This window comes from Engraulis encrasicolus, chromosome 8, assembly GCF_034702125.1.
Source record: "Engraulis encrasicolus isolate BLACKSEA-1 chromosome 8, IST_EnEncr_1.0, whole genome shotgun sequence".
NCBI lineage: Eukaryota > Metazoa > Chordata > Actinopteri > Clupeiformes > Engraulidae > Engraulis > Engraulis encrasicolus.
The window spans coordinates 54047342-54069141 of NC_085864.1; the positions used below are offsets into that span (position 1 = coordinate 54047342).

The window sequence follows — 21800 nt, forward strand, 5'->3', positions numbered from 1 at the left end:
GGCATGTCCTATTTAGTGGGATTAGGATATTAAAAAGGAAAAGGATCGTGGACTTGTATAAGGTTGGTGTCGTTGTGGTGGAGAATACATACAGCATGTCTATAGAAAATCATTCAACATGCTTAACCCTCTGAGGTCTAAGGCCTTTCAGAGGCTTTTAGGCTGCTTGCACCACCCTGACATTTTCAAGTATTTTCAACTAACAGTAAGCATCTATGCAAAAGTGGAATATATGGTTGAATTCTGAAAGAAATCATCTGAAAGAAAATTGGATGTCATACAAACATGTTTTATTTAAATTGAGTATAAACACAACTGTACAAAACAACAGGTTTCAGAGGTCTTCAAAAAGTGCAAGAAAACACACAATAAATGTATCTAGCCAAGACTTTTGAAGTTTGAATCTTGTAAACAAATGTGTTGGCTGCATAAAAGTAAAAAGGGCATTTAGAAATGTTTTGTTGTTTTCATACAAAATGCAAAAAAGAAAGACTATGTCATGCCACTGCCTGTCTCATTTGAATACTAATGAGATAGGTGTGAAAAACCTCTAATGGCCCACATCCCCCTGTCAATCTCCATGTGCTCTGATAGCACACCCCCCTGCCACTCTCTTTGTCCTGTGGCCAAGTGAGCAGCATGGCTGTGTTTATCCTAGATGAAAGGGGCGTGTTGTCACCTCTGAATACAGTGGCGGACTTAGCAATTTGGGGGCCTAAGGCGAATTTAGTTAGGGGGCCCATCGGCCCATTTCATATCACATTTTTTTTACATAAACTCTCTTTTTCGATATTTTTTATTTTAGATCACGATTTTCCATTAAAAAAATTATTATCAACAAAAAAAAAACCTTGGGCTACAACCCTTTCTGGACACATTTCAATGAATATTTGCAACTTTTCATGCAAAAATTGAACAAACTGAAATGTGAAATTTGTAATCCCACTTTCACTTTGATATGAGAGCAGAGTGATTTCCCCCCCTCACTGAAGTGTTATTTCATATGTCCATGCTTGCTGTCACCTATTTGAAGTGACGTTGATTTGGGATTTCATGGAGGATTTTGAAGTGCTGCTGTGGGGAGTAGACAGTAGTAGGATAAGCGACAGGTGGACACTCTTTTCTGACAGAAAGCGGTTTGCAGGCATTTGGCGTTTTCAGGTGGATATTGTCCTCTTGGGTGTTAGACATTAAAACTTTCCAAAACTAATCAAGGAGATATTTACTGAATAAACCAAAAAGCGCGCTCTCTGTCAAACGGTCGCCCTGACCCAAGCCTGCCTGAACAGACCCATTGAGAAGAGACACGCGTGCAGTCAGGTTAAACAGAAACACAGTTCACGCTCCCCTCGCTCGTGTGCCCGTGGCAGGTAATCGAAGTAGCAAATTCCGCGCTCAATGCGCGAGTTGCCATCTTGCCTGCACTTCTCATAGCCTATGTTGTAGGCTATGTTGGATATCATGGTAGACTTTTAAATGTCGCTGTGGGAATTTGACAGAGTAGGCGACAGGTGCACACATTTTCTAACATAACAGCGGTTTGTAGGCGCTTGCCTTTTCACGTGGATATTGTCTTCGTGGACGTTATAGACACCCTAAGTTCCAAAAACTAATCAAGGATACTTTTACTACATAAACCAAAAGACGCGCTCTCTGTCAAGCTTTCGCCCGAACAAACCCTTTGAAGACGTGCGTGCACAAGATAAACAGAAACACAGCCTTCACTCTCCCTGTGCTCGCGCGCCTGAGAAGTCTATTCGAAGTATCGAGTAACCTACTCCACGCTCAATGTGCGAGTTGCTTTCTTGCCTGCTTTCCTTTCTTGCTCAACTTCTCATAGCATTGTGAAAAAAAAATCAGGGGGTTGCCGGTGTTAGGGCTGGTGTTTTCTTCTATGGGTGTTAATTGTTTCTTTTAAGTGGTGACGCTGCGTTTAGTCTAACAACATTGAACATAGCAAACGCTGTCTGCAAATGTCTTGTGCCTTCCTATTTTTTGTGCTCCGCTTGATGTTACTGACCTTGAAGAGTTTGTTGAGTGTGGCACTTGACTGTTATCCTCCTCATCTGAAGACGTGTTTGTATGAATGTTTGGGAACTGGCCTGGCGCACATGGCACGCAAGGATGGAATAGTCCATTTTAACTCGAAAGAGAGGGTGTGCACAGAATCAGTATTTTTTTGTAATGTATTGTGTTGTTCTTGTTTCCAATTTAAACATACAAAATTCATTATTTATGAAAATCACCATTAATCTGTGAATTACTGTCCAAAGGGGCCCAATTACCAGCTATAGGCCCATGTGAAATTTGCAAAGGGGACAGAGGGGGCCCCTACAGCTGGAGACTAAGCTGAGGGCCTAAGGCGGTTGCCTAGCAACGCCTCAATGCAAGAACCGCGCCTGTCTGAATAGCCACTCAAGCACCGGTACTTTACATGTGAATAGCTATAAGTGTGGCTGCTACAGGCAGAGAGTACAGAATATTTGAAGATTTCTTTTCACTTTCTTTAAATTGGGCCAGCTATTGGGTATATATATATCTGGAAGGTCTGAGGTTTCTAATGATGTGACTTATATGTTCCAATGACAAAAACTCACAGAGTTACAGATTTGTTTTTGGAGACATGTCAAATTGCCCTCTGGACGGCACTCAGACCTCTGAGCGTTAAATGCTCTTTTTTTTTAGTCTTGTTTTCAAAGCAGCGGTGGAAATGTTCATTCAATTTTTTTTTGGAGGGAATGGGGATATTTTCAAGGGGATTGTCTATTTATATTGTAATTTGTTTATTGTTTTTCTTTGTTTGCCTTCTTAATATTTGTTTTGGAATGCTTATGAGAGCGCACACAAATATGTGTGTGTGTGCGTTTAAAAATACATTATCAGGTTAATACGCATCTAAGAAACACTAAAATATCTAAAGGGTAAAATATCTCTCCCACAGCTGTGGCTGATGTGTACTGCTGAGGTGAGACGGGTCTGCAGCGTGCCAGTGAAACTTTGGCCAGACCGTGGCAGTGTGAGTGTGTCTTCATATGCGACCTTGCCTCCTCCACTTGTGCTTGTCTCCTCGTCCCGCTTCCTGGCCCCTCCTCCGTGGAGAAAACGATAAAGTTTCCCAGCTGTCAGCCTAGCCACAACAACTTTTGAGAGACTGTTTTTCATTCACCATCCAAATTGCAAATGAGAAAAGACTCTACAATTGAGCTTTTGTAAGATATTGAAATATAATGCTGTTGTCAGTGATGTCATCATGACGAGAAGCAAGCGGAGGAGGCAAGCGGAGGAGGCAAGGTCATAAGGACATATTAAGATGCACTCTCTGTGTGTGGATGTTACAGTGCAGGTGAACAGGAGTGACAGCAGCTGTGGTTCCTTAAAGGGGTATGCCACTATTTTGGGGCTTAATATAATACAGTACATGTCGCTTAGCACGGATCCATTGACTTTCACTAGCTTAGCGACATATTCCCTCTTTTAACTTGTCTTAACATGAAAAATAAGACACTTTACCACCTTTATAAACCCTGGCCAACGATTTTAACTGTATTAAGCCCCAAAATAGTGACATACCCCTTTAAAAGGCTTTCACATTGTCCCTACACCAATTATTTAAAAACATGATCTCTACAAACAAGATATACAGACTTACATTGTTGTGCAAAGTTATTTATGCAAACCCGGTCTACTCTCCATGTAAAATAAGAGCACATCAGCATCGTGTCTTTCATCAGTGCTGTGTCACCATGGCAATGGGAAATTCCCAGATGGGGCTTTCACTATTTTACACTATTATGTTGTCTGTTCACTAGGGGACGTTGCCATGGGGATGCTTATAATCCAGTCCAACAAACGTTCCATAAATCCAGTCTCAAGCGCAATTCAAAGTAGTTAGGATAAGAAAATTAATTTAAAAAAATATATGCTTCAAACAATATACATAACATTTCCCCTTGTGGGTGAAGAGAGTAAAGCAGTCCATAGTTATATTCATCTCTGTCTGTACACACCTCCTCCCTCCTCTCTCTTCTTCCCCATTATATTCATATATGTGTATATACATATTTGCATGTGTACATATATACACACAGTAATATGTCGACACACACATACACACACACACACACACACACACTCGGCCACACTGGCACGTGGTACGAGGCGCCCTCTTCTCCTCTCCTCTCCGCTCCTCTCATGCTTTTGGCTTAGGCTTGTCCTCTGCTTTGGAGCTGTTCAGGCCGTTCTCTGAGTTGTCGTTGGCTGTAGAGCTGACCAGGGGCTCCTTACTACAGCGGGACACACAGAAAAACACAAATAAAACACCAGAGATGAGGCCAGAGAGTATCCCCAGAGAGGGGACCAGAGAATATCCCCAGAGAGTATCCCCAGAGAGGGGACCAGAGAATATCCCCAGCGAGGGGACCAGAGAATATCCCCAGAGAGGGGACCAGAGAATATCCTCAGAGAGGGGACCAGAGAGTATCCCCAGAGAGGGGACCAGAGAATATCCCCAGAGAGGGGACCAGAGAATATCCCCAGAGAGGGGACCAAATTGATACAACGATACCTGGGGCCTATACTAAGGGCCTTTCCCATTACTAATCTCCACCCCTACCCATATGCCTTCCTCTTGCCCCTCACGCTTTCAAACAAAGCCGCAAGGTGTAGGGCTTGAAACGCAACCCCTATGGATTGGGATGCCCCTTCAACAATCACAGAATGACACTCACAGCTGTCACTAATGCCATGCATTAGGTTGACGTTAATAGCGATTTTGTTCATGTGCTTTTCACAGAGAAAAGGGCCATCACACATTAGGACAATGTTAAACTTAGTACAATGAAGAATAATTATTACACTTTAAAAGCGACAATTGCTGCAAAAGTACTTAATCTCGTGTGCTGTTGTGGATGCTGCGGTTTGCAGACCATTTTTAAATGCAATCGCAATGCATTCAGGGAAATCTGTCGAAGCACTCCGTCCGTGGAGTGAGGTGTCGGAAAATCTCCGCGCAGAGGGGATGAAAGCCCTTCACAGAACTCCTACCCATCTGTCTGAACGTGAATCGGGATACCACTACGCCTACACGTGGACGCGCAAAACGGAGGAAAAGGGGATCGGCGTAAGGCTAAGGGGTGTAATGGGATTCACCCTAAGAAGCTGGTAAACCTGGGGTGCATTTCTGGAAAGCGTAGTTGTTAGCAGTTAGCAACTTCAGTAGTTACCAATTAAAAATTGCATTGCAACCAACAAAGTAGCTAACATAATTAGAAACTGCACTTTCCAGAAATACACCCCAGGTTAAGTTAACAGGATAAACACAGAAAAACACCAGAGATGAGACCATGGGCCTATCCAGTACATGTGTTTTTTATTTATAAACAAAAGTTTAGAGTAGTGTTATTTTCTTAAAACCAGTCCTTGGAGAGTATTCCAGAACAAGTGATAAACCTGGCCAACAGGCTTGTACGAAACTCAGAATTGAATGAATTGAAATTCAAAGTAATGCCATAATACGAACACAAGGTGGTGTAATTACCTTGAATTTCTTTGAATTGAATCTACACCACCCATTGACCCCTTTAGAGTTGGTAAACAGATATGACGTAATTTGGCTGCGTGCGCATCGTTAGCCCAGAATCGGCCATGCACCGTTCACTTGTACAGAAACCCGACAGGTGTTTTCTCCGAAATAAGATAACGGATGGTCACGCTAACTTCAGATATGCAGTGGGCACGACAGACACAGCCATTCCTGACGATGTCATCAGTCCAGTCAGTAGTTTAATGTCTTGTAACAACAAACATTTCCTATGCTTCTGGAACAGCCTCTTCCCTCTCAAAATAGCATAACAAGTGTACTTTTTGGAATCTCTATTTTTTATAAATGTACATGCTTCAGAACGGCAGTTTTTCTCTCTTTAGTGTTTGCACTGTCTGTTCGTGTTTCGTCAGTTTTACAAACAGCCTCCCTACTCCCTATTTTACCCATGCCTGCAGTTCACCTAGTGGCTGTTGTCGAGAGAGCGCCGCCCATTCTTTCTGAACAGTCTGAACTCCACCGTTGGCAGCCTAAGGTGAAGTACCACCCAGAAGAGTGGAGTCTCTCGTAATACCCTTAAAACATCTCTGGTGTGTCCACGATGGGCATGCATTCATGAGGACGTCGATTCTGAACGGGTCAATTGAGAGTACATAGAACACCACCACCTAGTGTTCATATTATGGCATAACTATGAATTTCAATTCATTCAATTCGCAATTTCGTACAAGTCTGCTGGCTAAGTTAACCTGCATGAAGTGGTAAACCGGCTCAGGGGAGCCGGCAGGGGGCGGGGACAAAGGGGTCAGTTGTCCTGGGTCCAGGGAGAGGTGGGGCCCAGAATTGAGTTATCTTTATACAGGGGTGATAGTGAAAAAAAAAAAATCCTGAGCCTGAACTTTTCCCCCTGCTCTAACGACGACGACAAGATACTGCATAGTGACTTAACGTAGGCCTATTTTGACACATTAATCAAACCTTTAATAGCCTGTGCTTGACTATTATTCAAGCCTGATAGTAGAAGGAAACCCTGAACCTGTAACACTTTCTGAGATAAGAGTAACCTAATGGCTAATTATTATCAATGTTATTATTATTATTATTTCGCAAACTCTGTCAAGCCTGAAATCAGGCATGGAGCCTGAACACTATCAGCCCTGTTTATATAGCATGTATTGGATGGGGGGCGCGTTCATATTAATTTCTCCTGGGCCTGGCAAAAAGCTGACGGCAGCCCTGAACCTGCTAATAGCTAGCCCACTGCTGTAAGTACAGTAGCCTCTTACTGCAGATTGGGGTCGCCGGCGGGCCTATTCACTATTACTGTAGCCTCTTACTTCAGATGGGGTCGCCGGCGGGCCTATTCACTATTACTGTAGCCTCTTACTGCAGATTGGGGTCGCCGGCGGGCCTATTCACTATTACTGTAGCCTCTTACTGCAGATTGGGGTCGCCGGCGGGCCTATTCACTATTACTGTAGCCTCTTACTGCAGATGGGGTCGCCAACGGGCCTATTCACTATTACTGTAGCCTCTTACTGCAGATTGGGGACGCCGGCGGGCCTATTCACTATTACTGTAGCCTCTTACTGCAGATGGGGTCGCCGGCGGGCCTATTCACCATTACTGTAGCCTCTTACTGCAGATGGGGTCGCCAACGGGCCTTTTCACTATTACTGTAGCCTCTTACTTCAGATGGGGTCGCCGGCGGGCCTATTCACTATTACTGTAGCCTCTTACTGCAGATGGGGTCGCCAACGGGCCTATTCACTATTACTGTAGCCTTTTACTGCAGATGGGGTCGCCAACGGGCCTATTCACTATTACTGTAGCCTCTTACTTCAGATGGGGTCGCCGGCGGGCCTATTCACTATTACTGTAGCTTCGACCGCAGATGGGGTCGCCGGCGGGCCTATTCACTATTACTGTAGCCTCTTAGTGCAGATGGGGTCGCCGGCGGGCCTATTCACTATTACTGTAGCCTCTTACTGCAGATGGGGTGGCCGGCGCGCCTATTCACTATTACTGTAGCCTCTTACTGCAGATGGGGTTGCCGACGGGCCTATCCACTATTACTGTAGCCTCTTACTGCAGAAGGGGTCTAAGGCGGGCCTACTCACCATTTGCTAGGCCAGTGCTGTAAATAGCATACCTGCCAACCTTGAATTTTTTTTTTGAGTAGCAATTTATCGCGGCGCGGCAATTCACGGCGCAACAAATACCTACAAGTGAGAAAATGTGGTCAACGCAGCGCGATACCATGGGCCGCCGGCGGGCCCATCTGAGAGGCTACTTTGTTTTGCACACCTTGGGTTGCCAAATGTCAAGGGGGAAAATATGGGACACTTCATTCAGGCAGGGGGAGTAGGGGTAGCTTTTCTTAGATGCAATTTCCTGCATTTTAATGCATTTTAGCCTAACATCCCGTGTATCTGGCAATTTCACCAGATGATCTTGCTCTTCACAGTACTTTGAACTACCATACATTATTAAACTTTCATGGAAGATGTTTTTTTTTTGTTTCACACCATGACACCAATAAAATGCTATGATATAGTGTGCTGGAATTCAGGCCTCTAAATTAACTTTATTGATCACCAGCCAATATGGCTGTTAATCTTACAAGTCAAACATACCACCAGTCTGGCTAGTAAGTTATCCTATGTACCAGCCAAACAGAGCATTTGGTCACTTGGGGGGTGTTAAGGAGCTGGAATTGAGTATGAAATTGAAGCATTTGCTTATTATTTATTGGCTGTAGAAGGTACATGTAGGGAAATGTATAATTTGATTATATAATACAGATGTATTTCAGGGATTTTTATGAACAAAAAAGTTGAATTGCAATGATTCTTACATCATTTCCCCCAATAATAATAAATGGTGATGTTGTCACCTACTGTGAAGAAGTATCAGCAGATTGTAGAGGAAAAGATAAAGACAGGTGTTATCTAGGCTAGGATAATATTACCTTGGGGGCTAACATCAAAATCACACATGCATCCATTCAGTAGCCTACACGTCATGTGGCTCTACTGATGGACGAGGGCTAATGGCCACTGCTTGGAACTTCCACAGTAACTTTTGAGGTGCATGCACGCTTCTTTTTTCACTTCTCCACATATTGGCCTATCTACCCTCATTTGCCGTCACGAGTTGGCTATTGTTCAGTTTTCTGTACATACATGATGACAGGATAATATATTTTATTAATAGATTGCCATACGTGATTACGGACAGTTCTAGTCGTGGAGTCATGCATATTTTGGTATGACGCACAAGACCTGTTACACCTGTTCACAGAATGGGCCACGACTCCAGTATCCCTATGTCTTTATACGCTGTCATGGTAGATTACGGATGTACTCCGAGCACAACCGTTAGAACTATCTTTATTTCCCCCAGTTAAAATGATCCGACGTAAAGGGAAACCGAATTTAGTTCGCTGCTAATCTGCTAATTTATAGCGCAGTAATAGTCAGCAGTCGACCACATTTTCTCATTCAGAAGTAATCTCGTTTCGGTCCAATATCAAAAAAGTACCAACACATTGCCGTCAAATACGGTGAAACATTGGGTGAACCATTATGTTCAGGACGACAGACCTCAAGCTTTATTTATTTTCATAAGTTTACGGATGCAACTGGACGCAATTCACTATTCCCATAGAGGCTACCTTTCTCAAAGCCCATTTACCTTTGAAACGGTGATTTTGACGGTGCTCACTTGTAAAACTACAGCGACAGCACCAAGATGGATAATATATGATGACAGGAGGAGGACACTTGTGTCAGAGATTATAGGACTAGAGTAGTCTCTCTGCTTGTGTGTCTTCGAAGCAAACTTTCTATCTGCAGCTGAGCTGATACCTCGACTCGAGCGGAGCGACAACAAATGAAGACCCCAAAACCAGCGCTCTGATTGGTCAATATTTCCCCCCCACACGTTGCTGGCCAATGGAAAGGCCAGCGCGAGAGTTGAAAGCAGAGCCATATCTACGGCTCTGGCTGGTTGCAAGTCTACAGAGAAATATATAAGGGCCCGTGAATACACTTTACTATTGGTTTTTCCCGTATTTTGAAGTGACAGCGCCGTAGTTTGATGTCAAAATTCGTATCTGCTACACAAAATGCGTAATGGTCGGCAGGTATGAAATAGCCTCTTAGTGCAGATGGGGTCGCCGGTAGGCCTATTCACTATTTGCTAATAGCTAGCCCACTGCTGTAAGTAGCCTCTTAGAGCGGATGGGGTCGCCGGCGGGCCTATTCACTATTACTGTAGCCTCTTACTGCAGATGGGGACCCCGGCGGGCCTATTCACTATTACTGTAGCCTCTTAGTGCAGATGGGGTCGCCGGCGGGCCTATTCACTATTTGCTAACAGCTAGCCCAGTGCTTTAATGAAAAGAAGGACGCCAGGCTCACGTATTAGCTGATTCACCACTACCTCAAGGTTAACTTAAAGGGCTATGCCACTAACTCAAGGTTAACTTACAGGACCACTTCAGTCAATTTCAACACGCAGTTATAATGCTCACACTACCATGGACTTGTCAGTACCTGAGGGTTTTTTCCCCCTTCTTCAGCCTTGTCTGAGATCTTGGTCATTGTAATGGAGGCGGCAAAAAAAAACATTTTTAAAAAATGTATTCCCAAAAACATCCGAAAGGTTATACAACATCAGCAGACAACTAGCAAACAGCAGTACCTTTTTGGGAAAATATTTGGAGTAGGCCTATGTTCATTAAAAAAAAAATGTATACAAATGCTGCCCCCATTAGAATAGCTCATATCTCGGAAAGAGCTTAGCCGAAAAATGTGGCCAGGCAAGTCCTCACAAGTCAAGTTTAGCGTGAGCAATACAACAGCATATTGAAATTGACTGAACTGGTCCTTTAACCAGGGTTGCCAGATGAGGCTGATGTTTTCCAGCCAAAAAAAACGCTCAAAGCCCGCCTAGAAGCAAAAAATCCTGCCCAATTCTATTGATGTCTATGGCAAAAATTAGGTTGGTTTCTCTGCTAAATGCCATTTTTACCCGCACATGGCCATCCTAAGCAGCCCAATTGAGTGGGAAACAGCCCAATCTGGCAACACTGCCTTTAACCTGCATTACTACTTCTCCAGGTTCTTGGCATAATCCCCAGACATGAAACCATGTCATCATGCCATGTTCAAGATGACTGTGTGCTCCATCGTTTAATTTGGATGTCTGCAATTAAAATCATACCTGATCTTTCAGTCAAATGTCAACCTCCATAAGCATTTATGAACACACACACACACACACACACACACACACACACACACACACACACAAAACACTTACTTCTTGTCCAGGACAAAGCGGGTGACAAGCGATTTGACGGCCATGACCAAAACAAGGAGTCCAATGATGGCTCCCACCACAGACATGATGATGGTGGTGATGGTGTTGTCCACTGAAGGGGGCAGCGCAGCGCCAAGAGAAGGCAAAGAAGGAAGGAGAGAAGGAAAAGAAACCAATGCAGCGAGGCGGTTAGTCTCTCACCATCCTGTATGTACAAAACATTTTAAGTATTTCAAGTTTTTTATTATTTTTAAAAATACTGTTACAATTGGAATTTTCATTCAAAAACTTTTCAACTGTACTCTAATGACTGATGACTTTGTGGCATATGGTGTTTTGTTGTTGTTGTTGTTGTTCTTGTTTTGCAGTCAGTGTTGCCAGATGTGTCTGATCAAATCCGGATAAAAAAGATTCCCAAAAACTGCAAAAATGTGCTAAATGCCGCCCAATTTCAACAAATTGCATCGATTTCTATGGGCACAAAACTGCAGACCAATTTTTCCTGTTTTTACCCGCAGACGGCCATCCCAAGTAGCCCAATTGGGAGGGTAACAGCCCAATCTGGCAACACTGGTTGCAGAATCTACCTCATTATGTACAGTGGAATACCTGATACCTCTGTTGTCCGTTAACGTAGAGGTTTTTTGAAAGATGTGTAACGTTCATTATGTCTAACTGTTTAACCCATTTTATCCTAAGCCCTTTTCGGGAAAAGTTGCCCTCTGCCTATTAAATCCTAAATACAAAGTATATCAGCCTCTGAAGCACATACAAAGATGAAATGAGTTACATTCAAAAGCTTAGCCCCTCTTTTTGCCTTAGAATGTGTTCATTCAGCTCTAACTTACCCACATTTTTAATAAAACTTGTCAAATCTCAAGAACCTCAATGCAACGTATATGTGTCTCCAAGGACACAATGGGTTAAATGACACTTAAAGGGACAGTTTGGTCAATTTCAACATGCAGTTGTATTGCTCACGCTACCCTTGACTTGTCAGTACCTGGTGATGCCACATTTTTCGGCTCAGCCCTTTCCGAGATATGAGCAATTCTAATGGGGGCAGCGTTTGTTTACATTTTTAAAAAATGAAACATAGGCCAACTCCAAATATTTTCCCAAAAGGTACTGCTGTTTGCTAGTTGTCTGCTGATGTTTTATAACCTTTTGGATGTTTTTGGGAATAAATACAAATGTTTTTTTGAAATGTAAACAAAGAGCTGCCCCCATTACAATGACCAGGATCTCGGAAACGGCTGAAGAAGAAAAAAAAATCTCAGGCACTGACAAGTCCAGGGTAGTGTGAGCATTACAACTACATGTTGAAATTGACCAAGCTGTCCCTTTAATGTGATACTGTCCCATTTTTGGAAATAAGCTCATATTACACCTCCCCTTGAGTTAAATAATTGAGTTTTACCTTTCTCCTGTACTGTCATCCGTTCTCTGAGTATGTCAGTGCAAAGTTTACATCCATGCCTGCAGTTAACATTGAGTCCTATGAGACCAGCTGGCGGCTAACTGGTCTCATAGGACTCAATGTTAACTGCTAGCTTGGAGGTAAAATTTGCACTGCCATAACCAGAAAACGTTTGAAAGTTCGGGAGAACGGTACAACCCTATTATCTAACTCAAGGGGAGGTGCAATATGAGCTGATTTCCAAAAATGGGAATATATCACTTTAAGATTTTCTTTTACTTCAGGGTGACCTTCAGGGTCTTTTTCACCAGGGTGACCCTCTGATGAAGACGGAAGTCATACCGCCGAAACAGGTCAGATAAAAGATAAACATTTTATACATGTCTGAAGTAAAAGAAAATCTTATGTGTCACTTATGTGTAGGCTTGTTGGCGTGCTGTACGTACTTTCGTCCACCACCACTAAGGTGACTGTGGCGCTGTAGTTGCGGTTCTTCTCCTTGGGGTTCTTGCCAAAGCAGGTGTACTCCCCGGCGTCGTCAAACACCCCACTGCCTGGCCTTCCACCGCTTGCTTACCTTGCGCTATGTACTGTATTATGTCTTATTGCACTTTTCAATGTTTATTTGTATGCATAATTCCCTGTTATTTATGACCCCTCTTGTTTTCTTGTTTTTTTTTTTAATTGTCTTAGCTATTTGTATTTGTGTTGTTAAATTTGTGAGCAAAGCAAAAGATATTCCTAGCAACTGTATGTTAAGCCCCGTGTGCATAGAGGGCGAACTAGGCGACCTGCGCGGCGGAAGTCATTATTTCTCTATGGAGGGAAGGCGAATAAAGCTACCAGAGAGAATTTGCCGGGAGCGAAGCTTCTTGAGGGACCAGAGCGAATTTTGACAATTAAACTCAAGCTAATCTTAAGCGAATTTGCTATGACGCGGTTCGGCGAAAACCAATTGGAACGTTCATATCCACGAATGTCCCAGGCTGTCAAGACAGAGCCGTTGCCAGAGCGAATAAAACGAATTCATGGCGAAACTTCTTCAACCACCCCAGCTACCTGGGTCGCGTAGGTAGCGCCTGATGTACACATTTTCGTCCACCACCACTAGGGTGAGTGTGGCGCTGTGTTTGCTGTTCTTCTCTTTGGGGTTCTTGCCAAAGCAGGTGTACTCCCCGGCGTCCTCAAACGTGATGTTCATCAAGACGATGGAGATGTTGTTGTTGGTCTTGGTGTTGCCCACAAACTCCACGCGGTCCGACCATTCTGGGTACATATGGATTCGTGCATCTTTACCCTCCATTGGGATCAGGCCCCGAATCATGTACTGTGGAGTGCAGACATTACATTATATTACATTATTATAATACACATTACATTACATTACATTATATTATACAATAGTTAGATCCGGTCAATCTATTTTGTGATATCTGATTGGATGAGACGCGTTCTACTGGCATTCTATGCGTCGGCAAGGAGGAGGATGTCTAGGTAGACATCATCCCCGGAGACAAAAGAGGACTCATCACACCTAATAATCACTCCGCTGTGGATAAAATGTAACCGATACTAAACAGGCAGACCAGAGCAGTGGCAATGCAGCAGCGAGATACTAAAGAGGCAGACCAGAGCAGTGGCAATGCAGCAGCGAGATACTAAACAGGCAGACCAGAGCAGTGGCAATGCAGCAGGAAGATACTAAACAGTATTTTGAACTCGCCATCATTCTATGTCATAGTCTACTGCGGAGAAAGTGAATGTAACCAGGGCCGCGTAGTTTGAACTCGCCATCATTCTATTCCATTGTTCTATGCTGGACTAAGTTGGGCGCACGCACACCCGCATGACAGAGACGCGTAGCCTATCCTAGCAGTTGGTAGCTGGATTCTGGCAGAGAGGAAAGAAGTTACAGTATCTGATTCTAGTGCAGTTGTCTGGGCAGTTGGCACACCTCTGCGGCCGTTATTTCGTGGTCTTTTGAAGCCAATCCAACATAAATATTCATACATGTCAGATAGTTTCAAAGGGGAGGTATGTGGGACACTTTTTGACACAGAGACAGCAAGGCTATGTCAGTCTCCTGCAGTGTAAGAAGTGAGAACCGCTATAATCGGATCTCATTTGCTAGGCGGGAGAGGGAAGGACGAGGAAGAGATGCTTTTAAAAATATATCAGCAACAAGTTTTCCGTCCACCACATGCAAATTAATGATTAATTAACAAGTAGGCAACAAAGTGGGCATCTGGAAGCAAGATACCGGGTGCCATACAATTTAAAATGAGAATGAGTTGCCTTTTAGTTTATTGGGAGGGAAAACACGAACCCCTTCCTCGGGTTTGCACACACATCAGACGTTTGGCTGAGAAAGTGTTTCAGCAGCAAAGTTGTAGCTTTCAGCAGTAGCCTAAAGCAGACACCAGGGTATCATAGGCCTACAAGGGATTGATTTGTGTTGTTGTGTGTGTGAGAAAAGCGCTCGGATCTCATGCGGGACAGGAGAGGGAAAGAGGAGGGGGGGGAGTCTCTACGCAGCTAATAACAATGTTAAATAACAGTGTGCGGTCCACAAAAATGCAAAAATCTGGCTTACAAAAGTAGGCATCTAACTAAAAATATTGAAGTTACACAGTGTTCACATCCATCTTGCATCATTTTAGTAAGCAAAGCCCAGTCGCAGTCCACACAGAAATGCGCATCACACAGTTTCAAGGAACTTTACGCGCTGGCACTGCCAGCTCGTCATTGCATAGCAACCATACAATCAATTCGGAACTACTTTGCTTAGCGGAGCAGGTAAACAACTAATGATGAAGGTAACTAATAAACATTCATTCGAAAATGCATTCAGGTATTTTTGTTGGTAACTGAATTATTGTATAAAAACAATATGACCCTTGTGGTCGGGATGATGTTGACGGATATCCTCCCTGAAGCCTTCGGCTTCGCGCCTATGTCCGAACCACACCAGGGAGGATATCCGTCAACATCATCCCTCCCACTTGGGTCATATTGCTTAAATCCATATTACATTACATTGTATTACATTATCAGGGGCGTAAAGTATACCCCCGTGAGGCAGGGGGGCCCATACGAGGCAGGGGGCCCACATGGGCCCTTGACATGAAGAAATGGGCCCCCTCCACATGATATTAGGCCCTCTTTTTTCGTTCCGGGGCCCATTCTTGGTAGCTTGCAGCGGGGCCTGAAGTACTTGCGTTACACCAGTGTACATTAGAATACACATTACATTATATTACATTACACATTACATTACATTGTGTGTGTGTGTGTGTGTGTGTGTGTGTGTGTGTGTGTGATAGTAGTTCTGTAGGTGCTGCCCCTTACATCAGTCTTGTTATAGGCCCAGTTGAACTCCAGGTGTGTGTGTGTGTGTGTGTGTGTGTGTGTGTGTGTGTGTGTGTGTGTGTGTGTGTGTGTGTGTGTGTGTGTGTGTGTGTGTGTGTGTGTGTGTGTGTGATAGTACTTCTCTAGGTGCTGCCCCTTACGTCAGTCTTGTTGTAGGCCCAGTTGAACTCCAGGTGTGTGTGTGTGTGTGTGTGTGTGTGTGTGTGTGTGTGTGTGTGTGTGTGTGTGTGTGTGTGTCCTTACGTCAGTCTTGTTATAGGCCCAGTTGAACTCCAGGTTGAAGATTCCGATGCAGCTGGCGTAGGTGCAGGGCAGCAGGACGGAGCTCCCATTCATCGCCTCGATGGTCGTCACCTTGCCAACCGACATCTCCAGCGCCTGAGCCCCCCAAACACCTGGAGGCACAGAGGTTAAAGGTCAGATGGCACTGTGGCCCAATTCGAAACGGGAGGCTTTGACTCGATGACTCTCCTCCTACATAAACAGGTTACTGATCAGATAGGCGAAGTTAGCTGATGAGGCCGCCGTTACGAACGGCACTAACGAGTGCGCTGCCTTGCGCATTTGATGTTACGGCGATTCTATGGCAGGAGTTACGTTCATCACGTTAGCGCTTAGCGTACGCATGCTATTCGAACGGTGAATGATCGTCGGACGGCGGAATCGTAAAATAGGCTATAAATAGATCTAGCGACAGCATATTTAGATACTACAATGTTGATTTATCGATTCCATTTTCAATATCTACATACATAAGTGTCAGAATAAAGAGTATGATAAGGTAGTAGCTTGGGTAGTAGCCATGTTTGTTTTTCAGGTTTCCGGTTGAGAGGGAGGTGGCGCACAGCATGTTGGATACCAAGGCAGCGAAGTCAGCATCTGATGCTGACCTCAAATATCCCTGTTACGCCCACAAATGCAGTCAACTGCTGAGGGGGGAAATAAAGCAATTTTTCGTTTCGATCCACACTTCATGATTCGCTGTCCAGTTAGCTCACTGGAAGGACAGCTGCCTTCCCTGTTTCGAATTGGGCCTATGTGTTCCATTCATTATTAGAGGTTAAAGGTCAGATGGCACTATGTGTTCCATTCCATTCATAGATAATACAAGTGTGTTGCATGCCTTGTGTTGTCCAATGGGACCCAGATTTGAGTCCAGCCTGCAGGCCCACCGAAGGGGGGATGGGGGTGAGGGCAAAGGGGTATGTTTTCCTGGGCCCAGGGAGAACGAGGGCCCAGAATTGGGTCGTCATGACATTGTATGTACAGTATTGAGTGGGGGGCCAGATAACGTTTGTCCTGGGCCCAGCGAAAGCTGTCATCGGCCCTGGACCTAGTACGCACACTAGACACAGGACAGACTGCATTACATGTGTGAACATCACATCACATCACATCACTGATAAACACTGGAGAGCACTAGGGATGCACCGATACCACTTTTTTGAAAACCGATTCAAGTACGAGTACATTAATGTGTGTACTTCCTGATACCGATACCTTTTACCACCAAAATACAAGGCCTTGTTTTTTTCCACCTGTGATATTTTTATTGTCCATTTCCATGTAGATTTAAATTTTAGGAAATGTATGAGGTGGCACTTTTTTCCATGCAGGAGAAGAAGGGGAGAGAAGAGAAGAGAGGAGAAGAAGGGGAGAGGAGAGAAGAGAGGAGAAGAAGGGGAGAGGAGAGAACAGAGGAGAAGAAGGGGAGAGGAGAGAAGAGAGGAGAAGAAGGGGAGAGGAGAGAAGAGAGGAAAAGAAGAGAGGAGAGGAGAGAACAGAGGAAAAGAAGGGGAGAGAAGAGAAGAGAGGAGAAGAAGAGAGGAGAGGAGAGAAGAGAGGAATAGAAGGGGAGAGAAGAGAAGAGAGGAGAAGAAGGGAAGAGAAGAGAGAAGAAGAAGGGGAGAGAAGGGGAGAGAAGAGAAGAGAGGAGAAGAAGTGAGGAGAGGAGAGAAGAGAGGAAAAGAAGGGGTGAGAAGAGAAGAGAGAAGAGAAGAGAGGAGAGAGAAGAGAAGAGAGAGAAGAGAGGAGAAGAAGGGGAGAGAAGAGAAGAGAGGAGAAGAAGGGGAGAGAAGAGAGGAGAGAAGAGAGGAGAGAGAAGAGAGAGAAGAGAAGAGAGGAGAAGAAGGGAAGAGGAGAGAAGAGAGGAGAAGAAGGGGAGAGAAGAGAAGAAGAGAGGAGAGGAGAGAGGAGAAGAAGGGGAGAGAAGAGAAGAGAGGAGAAGAAGGGGAGAGAAGAGAAGAGAGGAGAAGAAGGGGAGAGGAGAGAAGAGAGGAGAGAAGAGAAGAGAAGAGAGGAGAAGAAGAGAAGAGAGGAGAGAAGAGTAGAGAGGAGAGAGAAGAGAAGAGAGGAGAAGAAGGGGAGAGAAGAGAAGAGAGGAGAAGAAGGGGAGAGGAGAGGAGAGAAGAGAAGAGAGGAGAAGAAGGGGAGAGAAGAGAAGAGAAAAGAATGGGAGAGGAGAGAAGAGAGGAAAAGAAGGGAAGAGGAGAGAAGAGAGGAGAAGAAGGGGAGAGAGGAGAAGAAGAGAAGAGAGGAGAAGAAGAGAGGAGAGGAGAGAAGAGAGGGGGGACTGTCTCACTAACCCCTCCCCTCCCCTCTCCTCCCCCGCCTCTCTCTCCCACTCACTTCCTGTCACAATCTCCACGGCCTTAATATCCACAAAGGAGGCGAAAGAAACACACAAGATATTATGCTGCAGATGTTACTCATTTCCTGTGTGCAGATCTCTCTCTCTCTCTCTCTCTCTCTCTGTGTGTGTGTGTGTGTGTGTGTGTGTGTGTGTGTGTGTGTGTGTGTGTGTGTGCGTGCGTGCGTGCGTGCGTGCGTGCGTGCGTGCGTGTGTGTGTGTGTGTGTGTGCCACTGGAAGAGTCTGGAGAGTGTACATAGTGTGTGTGTGGACAGCCATGTGGTGTGTGAGTGTGTGTGTGTGTGTGTGGACAGCCATGTGGTGTTATGTAATGGTTTGAGAGTTGGACTGTAGATTAGAAAGTTGCACGTTCGAACCCCACCCTGCACCTCATTCCATGGCTGAAGTGCCCTTGAGCAAGCTACCTAACCTCACGACCACAAGTGTTATATTGCTTTTATACAATAGTTCCTTTGCTAACACAATTAGTTCATTGAAAGAAATGTTAACCCTATCCAGACCATGGGGGGGGGGCTAAAAGTGCTCGCACCAACTTTGATGTCGTATAACTCCTGAATGACTAAAGCTATGACAACGAAACTTTGTGACTTTTCCTAAAATGAAGTTGGCTACAATGTTATACCAAAAGATTAGGTTTATCATTTTTGTTGTTGCCATGGCAACGGTTTTCTACCAGGTACGCCTGACCAAAAATCACTGATCTAAGTCTCATCATCATCACTTTTCACATTTTTTTACATTTTCATTAGCATCAGACACCCTTGTGAACATTTGAAGTGGTCTGATGCACATAATAACCAAAATTGATGTGCATCACCCAAGTTAGATGGAAAGTACATTAAGGTGACATTTTGGGCAATAAAATCAGGAAATGACATCATAATGACGTCATAATATCCAATAATGACACCAAACTGATGTCATTCATAGATCTTTGGCTGAAGATCATCCCCTCCAAGTTTGGTGGTCATACGCCATTCGGTTCCAAAGTTATGAGGGGGGGGTCAAAAGAGCTCCCCCCCCCCCCGGTCCAAGGAATGCCAAAAAAGCCTGGTCTGGATAGGGTTAAATTATTTTAATTACTTTATTTGATTGTTTATTTGCTTGTTCCTCCGCTCCGGAAAAATAGTTCCAGTTATTGTCTTTGGTTGCTGCGCAACGCGCACCACGTTGGTTACGGTTACTTTGTATCTTTGGTCACGGAGTGATTATTAGATGTGGAGAGTCATTCATAGAGTGTTGGAGGATACCCTCACTCCTAGTGACGTGTAGAACGCCTCTTGTCCAATCACAATTTGTGAAATAATTCGACCGGATCTAACTATTGTATAAAGCAGTGTTTCTCAACAGGGGTGCCGAGGCATCCTGGTGTGCCGCAGGCCACCCTCAGGGGTGCCGCGGAAACGTGGCTGATAAATAAATTATGTAATATAATACATATTTGTCTAAATTGATAAGGTAATGTTAGTCAGTGGAATCTTTCATCTGCTCATTTACTCATTTACTCACAATTATAAAATAAAGTAAATATAGGTCTCCCCAGTCAGCTGCAACTTCGAACGTAGGTCGTGTGACGTCTCCAAATGTGTTACTTTTCTAAGCTTGTGTGGTATCGGATGCGATGCCATTTTACGGCTTGTTGGTTTGGGTGTAATGTGTGGACGTCACTGGTGGGACTCACTAATTCGATGCCCTTTCGGTACTTACCGCTTACGTCATACGACCCTAAACCTAACCCTAACCCTAACCTTAACCCTAAACCTAACCCTAACCTTAAACCTAACCCTAACCTTAAATCGCTTGTTTGAAATGTTTGATGTGCCATATGAAATCACGAGAGGGCGTCAAACTAGTGGGTCCCCGTCACTGGTAGAGACTGGAAGGAATGGGAATGTGGGGTCAATGTAGAGGAGAAGAAGGGGAGAGGAGAGAAGGGAGGAGGGAAGAGAGGAGAGGAGAGAAGAGGTAGAGACTGGAAGGAATGGGAATGTGGGGTCAATGTAGAGGAGAAGAAGGGGAGAGGAGAGAAGGGAGGAGGGAAGAGAGGAGAGGAGAGAAGAGGTAGAGACTGGAAGGAATGGGAATGTGGGGTCAATGTAGAGGAGAAGAAGGGAGAGGAGAGAAGGGAGGAGGGAAGAGAGGAGAGGAGAGAAGAGGTAGAGACTGGAAGGAATGGGAATGTGGGGTCAATGTAGAGGAGAAGAAGGGGAGAGGAGAGAAGGGAGGAGGGAAGAGAGGAGAGGAGAGAAGAGGTAGAGACTGGAAGGAATGGGAATGTGGGGTCAATGTAGAGGAGAAGAAGGGGAGAGGAGAGAAGAAGAGAGGGAAGGAGAGGAGAGGAGAAGAGAGGAGGGAAGAGAGGAGAGGAGAGAAGAGGTAGAGACTGGAAGGAATGGGAATGTGAGGTCAATGTAGAGGAGAAGAAGGGGAGAGGAGAGAAGGGAGGAGGGAAGAGAGGAGAGGAGAGAGGAGGGAAGAGAGGAGAGGAGAGAAGAGGTAGAGACTGGAAGGAATGGGAATGTGGGGTCAATGTAGAGGAGAAGAAGGGGAGAGGAGAGAAGAGAGGAGAGAAGAGAGGAGAGGAGAGAGGAGGAGAAGACTGGAAGGAATGGGAATGTGGGGTCAATGTAGAGGAGAAGAAGGGGAGAGGAGAGGAGAGGAGGGAAGAGAGGAGAGAAGGGAGGAGGGAAGAGAGGAGAGGAGAGGAGAGGAGGAGACTGGAAGGAATGGGAATGTGGGGTCAATGTAGAGGAGAAGAAGGGGAGAGGAGAGAAGAGAGGAGAGGAGAGAAGAGAGGAGAGAGGAGGGAAGAGAGGGGAGGAGAGAAGAGGTAGAGACTGGAAGGAATGGGAATGTGAGGTCAATGTAGAGGAGAAGAAGGGAGAGGAGAGAAGAGAGGAGGGAAGAGAGGAGAGAAGAGAGGAGGGAAGAGAGGAGAGGAGAGAAGAGGTAGAGACTGGAAGGAATGGGAATGTGAGGTCAATGTAGAGGAGAAGAAGGGGAGAGGAGAGAAGGGAGGAGGGAAGAGAGGAGAGGAGAGAGGAGGGAAGAGAGGAGAGGAGAGAGAAGGGGTAGAGACTGGAAGGAATGGGAATGTGNGGTAAAGGAAGAGGAGAAGGAGGGGAGAGGAGAGTAGAGAGGAGGGAAGAGAGGAGAACAGAGAGGAGAGTAGAGAGGAGAGGAAAGGAGAGGTAGAGACTGGAAGGAATGGGAATGTGAGGTCAATGTAGAGGAGAAGAAGGGGAGAGGAGAGAAGAGAGGAGAGAAGAGAGGAGAGAAGAGAGGAGAGAAGAGAGGAGAGGAGAGGAGAGGAGGAGACTGGAAGGAATGGGAATGTGGGGTCAATGTAGAGGAGAAGAAGGGGAGAGGAGAGAAGAGAGGAGAGAAGAGAGGAGAGAAGAGAGGAGGGAAGAGAGGAGAGGAGAGAAGAGGTAGAGACTGGAAGGAATGGGAATGTGAGGTCAATGTAGAGGAGAAGAAGGGGAGCGGAGAG

General features: G+C 45.0%; 1 protein-coding gene across 1 annotated transcript in view; it reads right to left on the reverse strand.

The window, feature by feature from the left end:
• Positions 1-283: 283 nt before the first annotated feature.
• The window catches only part of LOC134454722 (sodium channel subunit beta-4-like), a 25375-nt gene continuing 3858 nt past the window's right edge, over positions 284-21800 (reverse strand). The window contains exons 2-5 of the mRNA XM_063205876.1: positions 15900-16051; positions 13347-13614; positions 10868-10979; positions 284-4283 (exon numbers count right to left, since the gene is read on the reverse strand). Coding sequence (XP_063061946.1) covers positions 4190-4283; positions 10868-10979; positions 13347-13614; positions 15900-16051 — 626 coding nt within the window. The 3' untranslated portion in view covers positions 284-4189. The remainder of the gene's footprint in view (positions 4284-10867; positions 10980-13346; positions 13615-15899; positions 16052-21800) is intronic.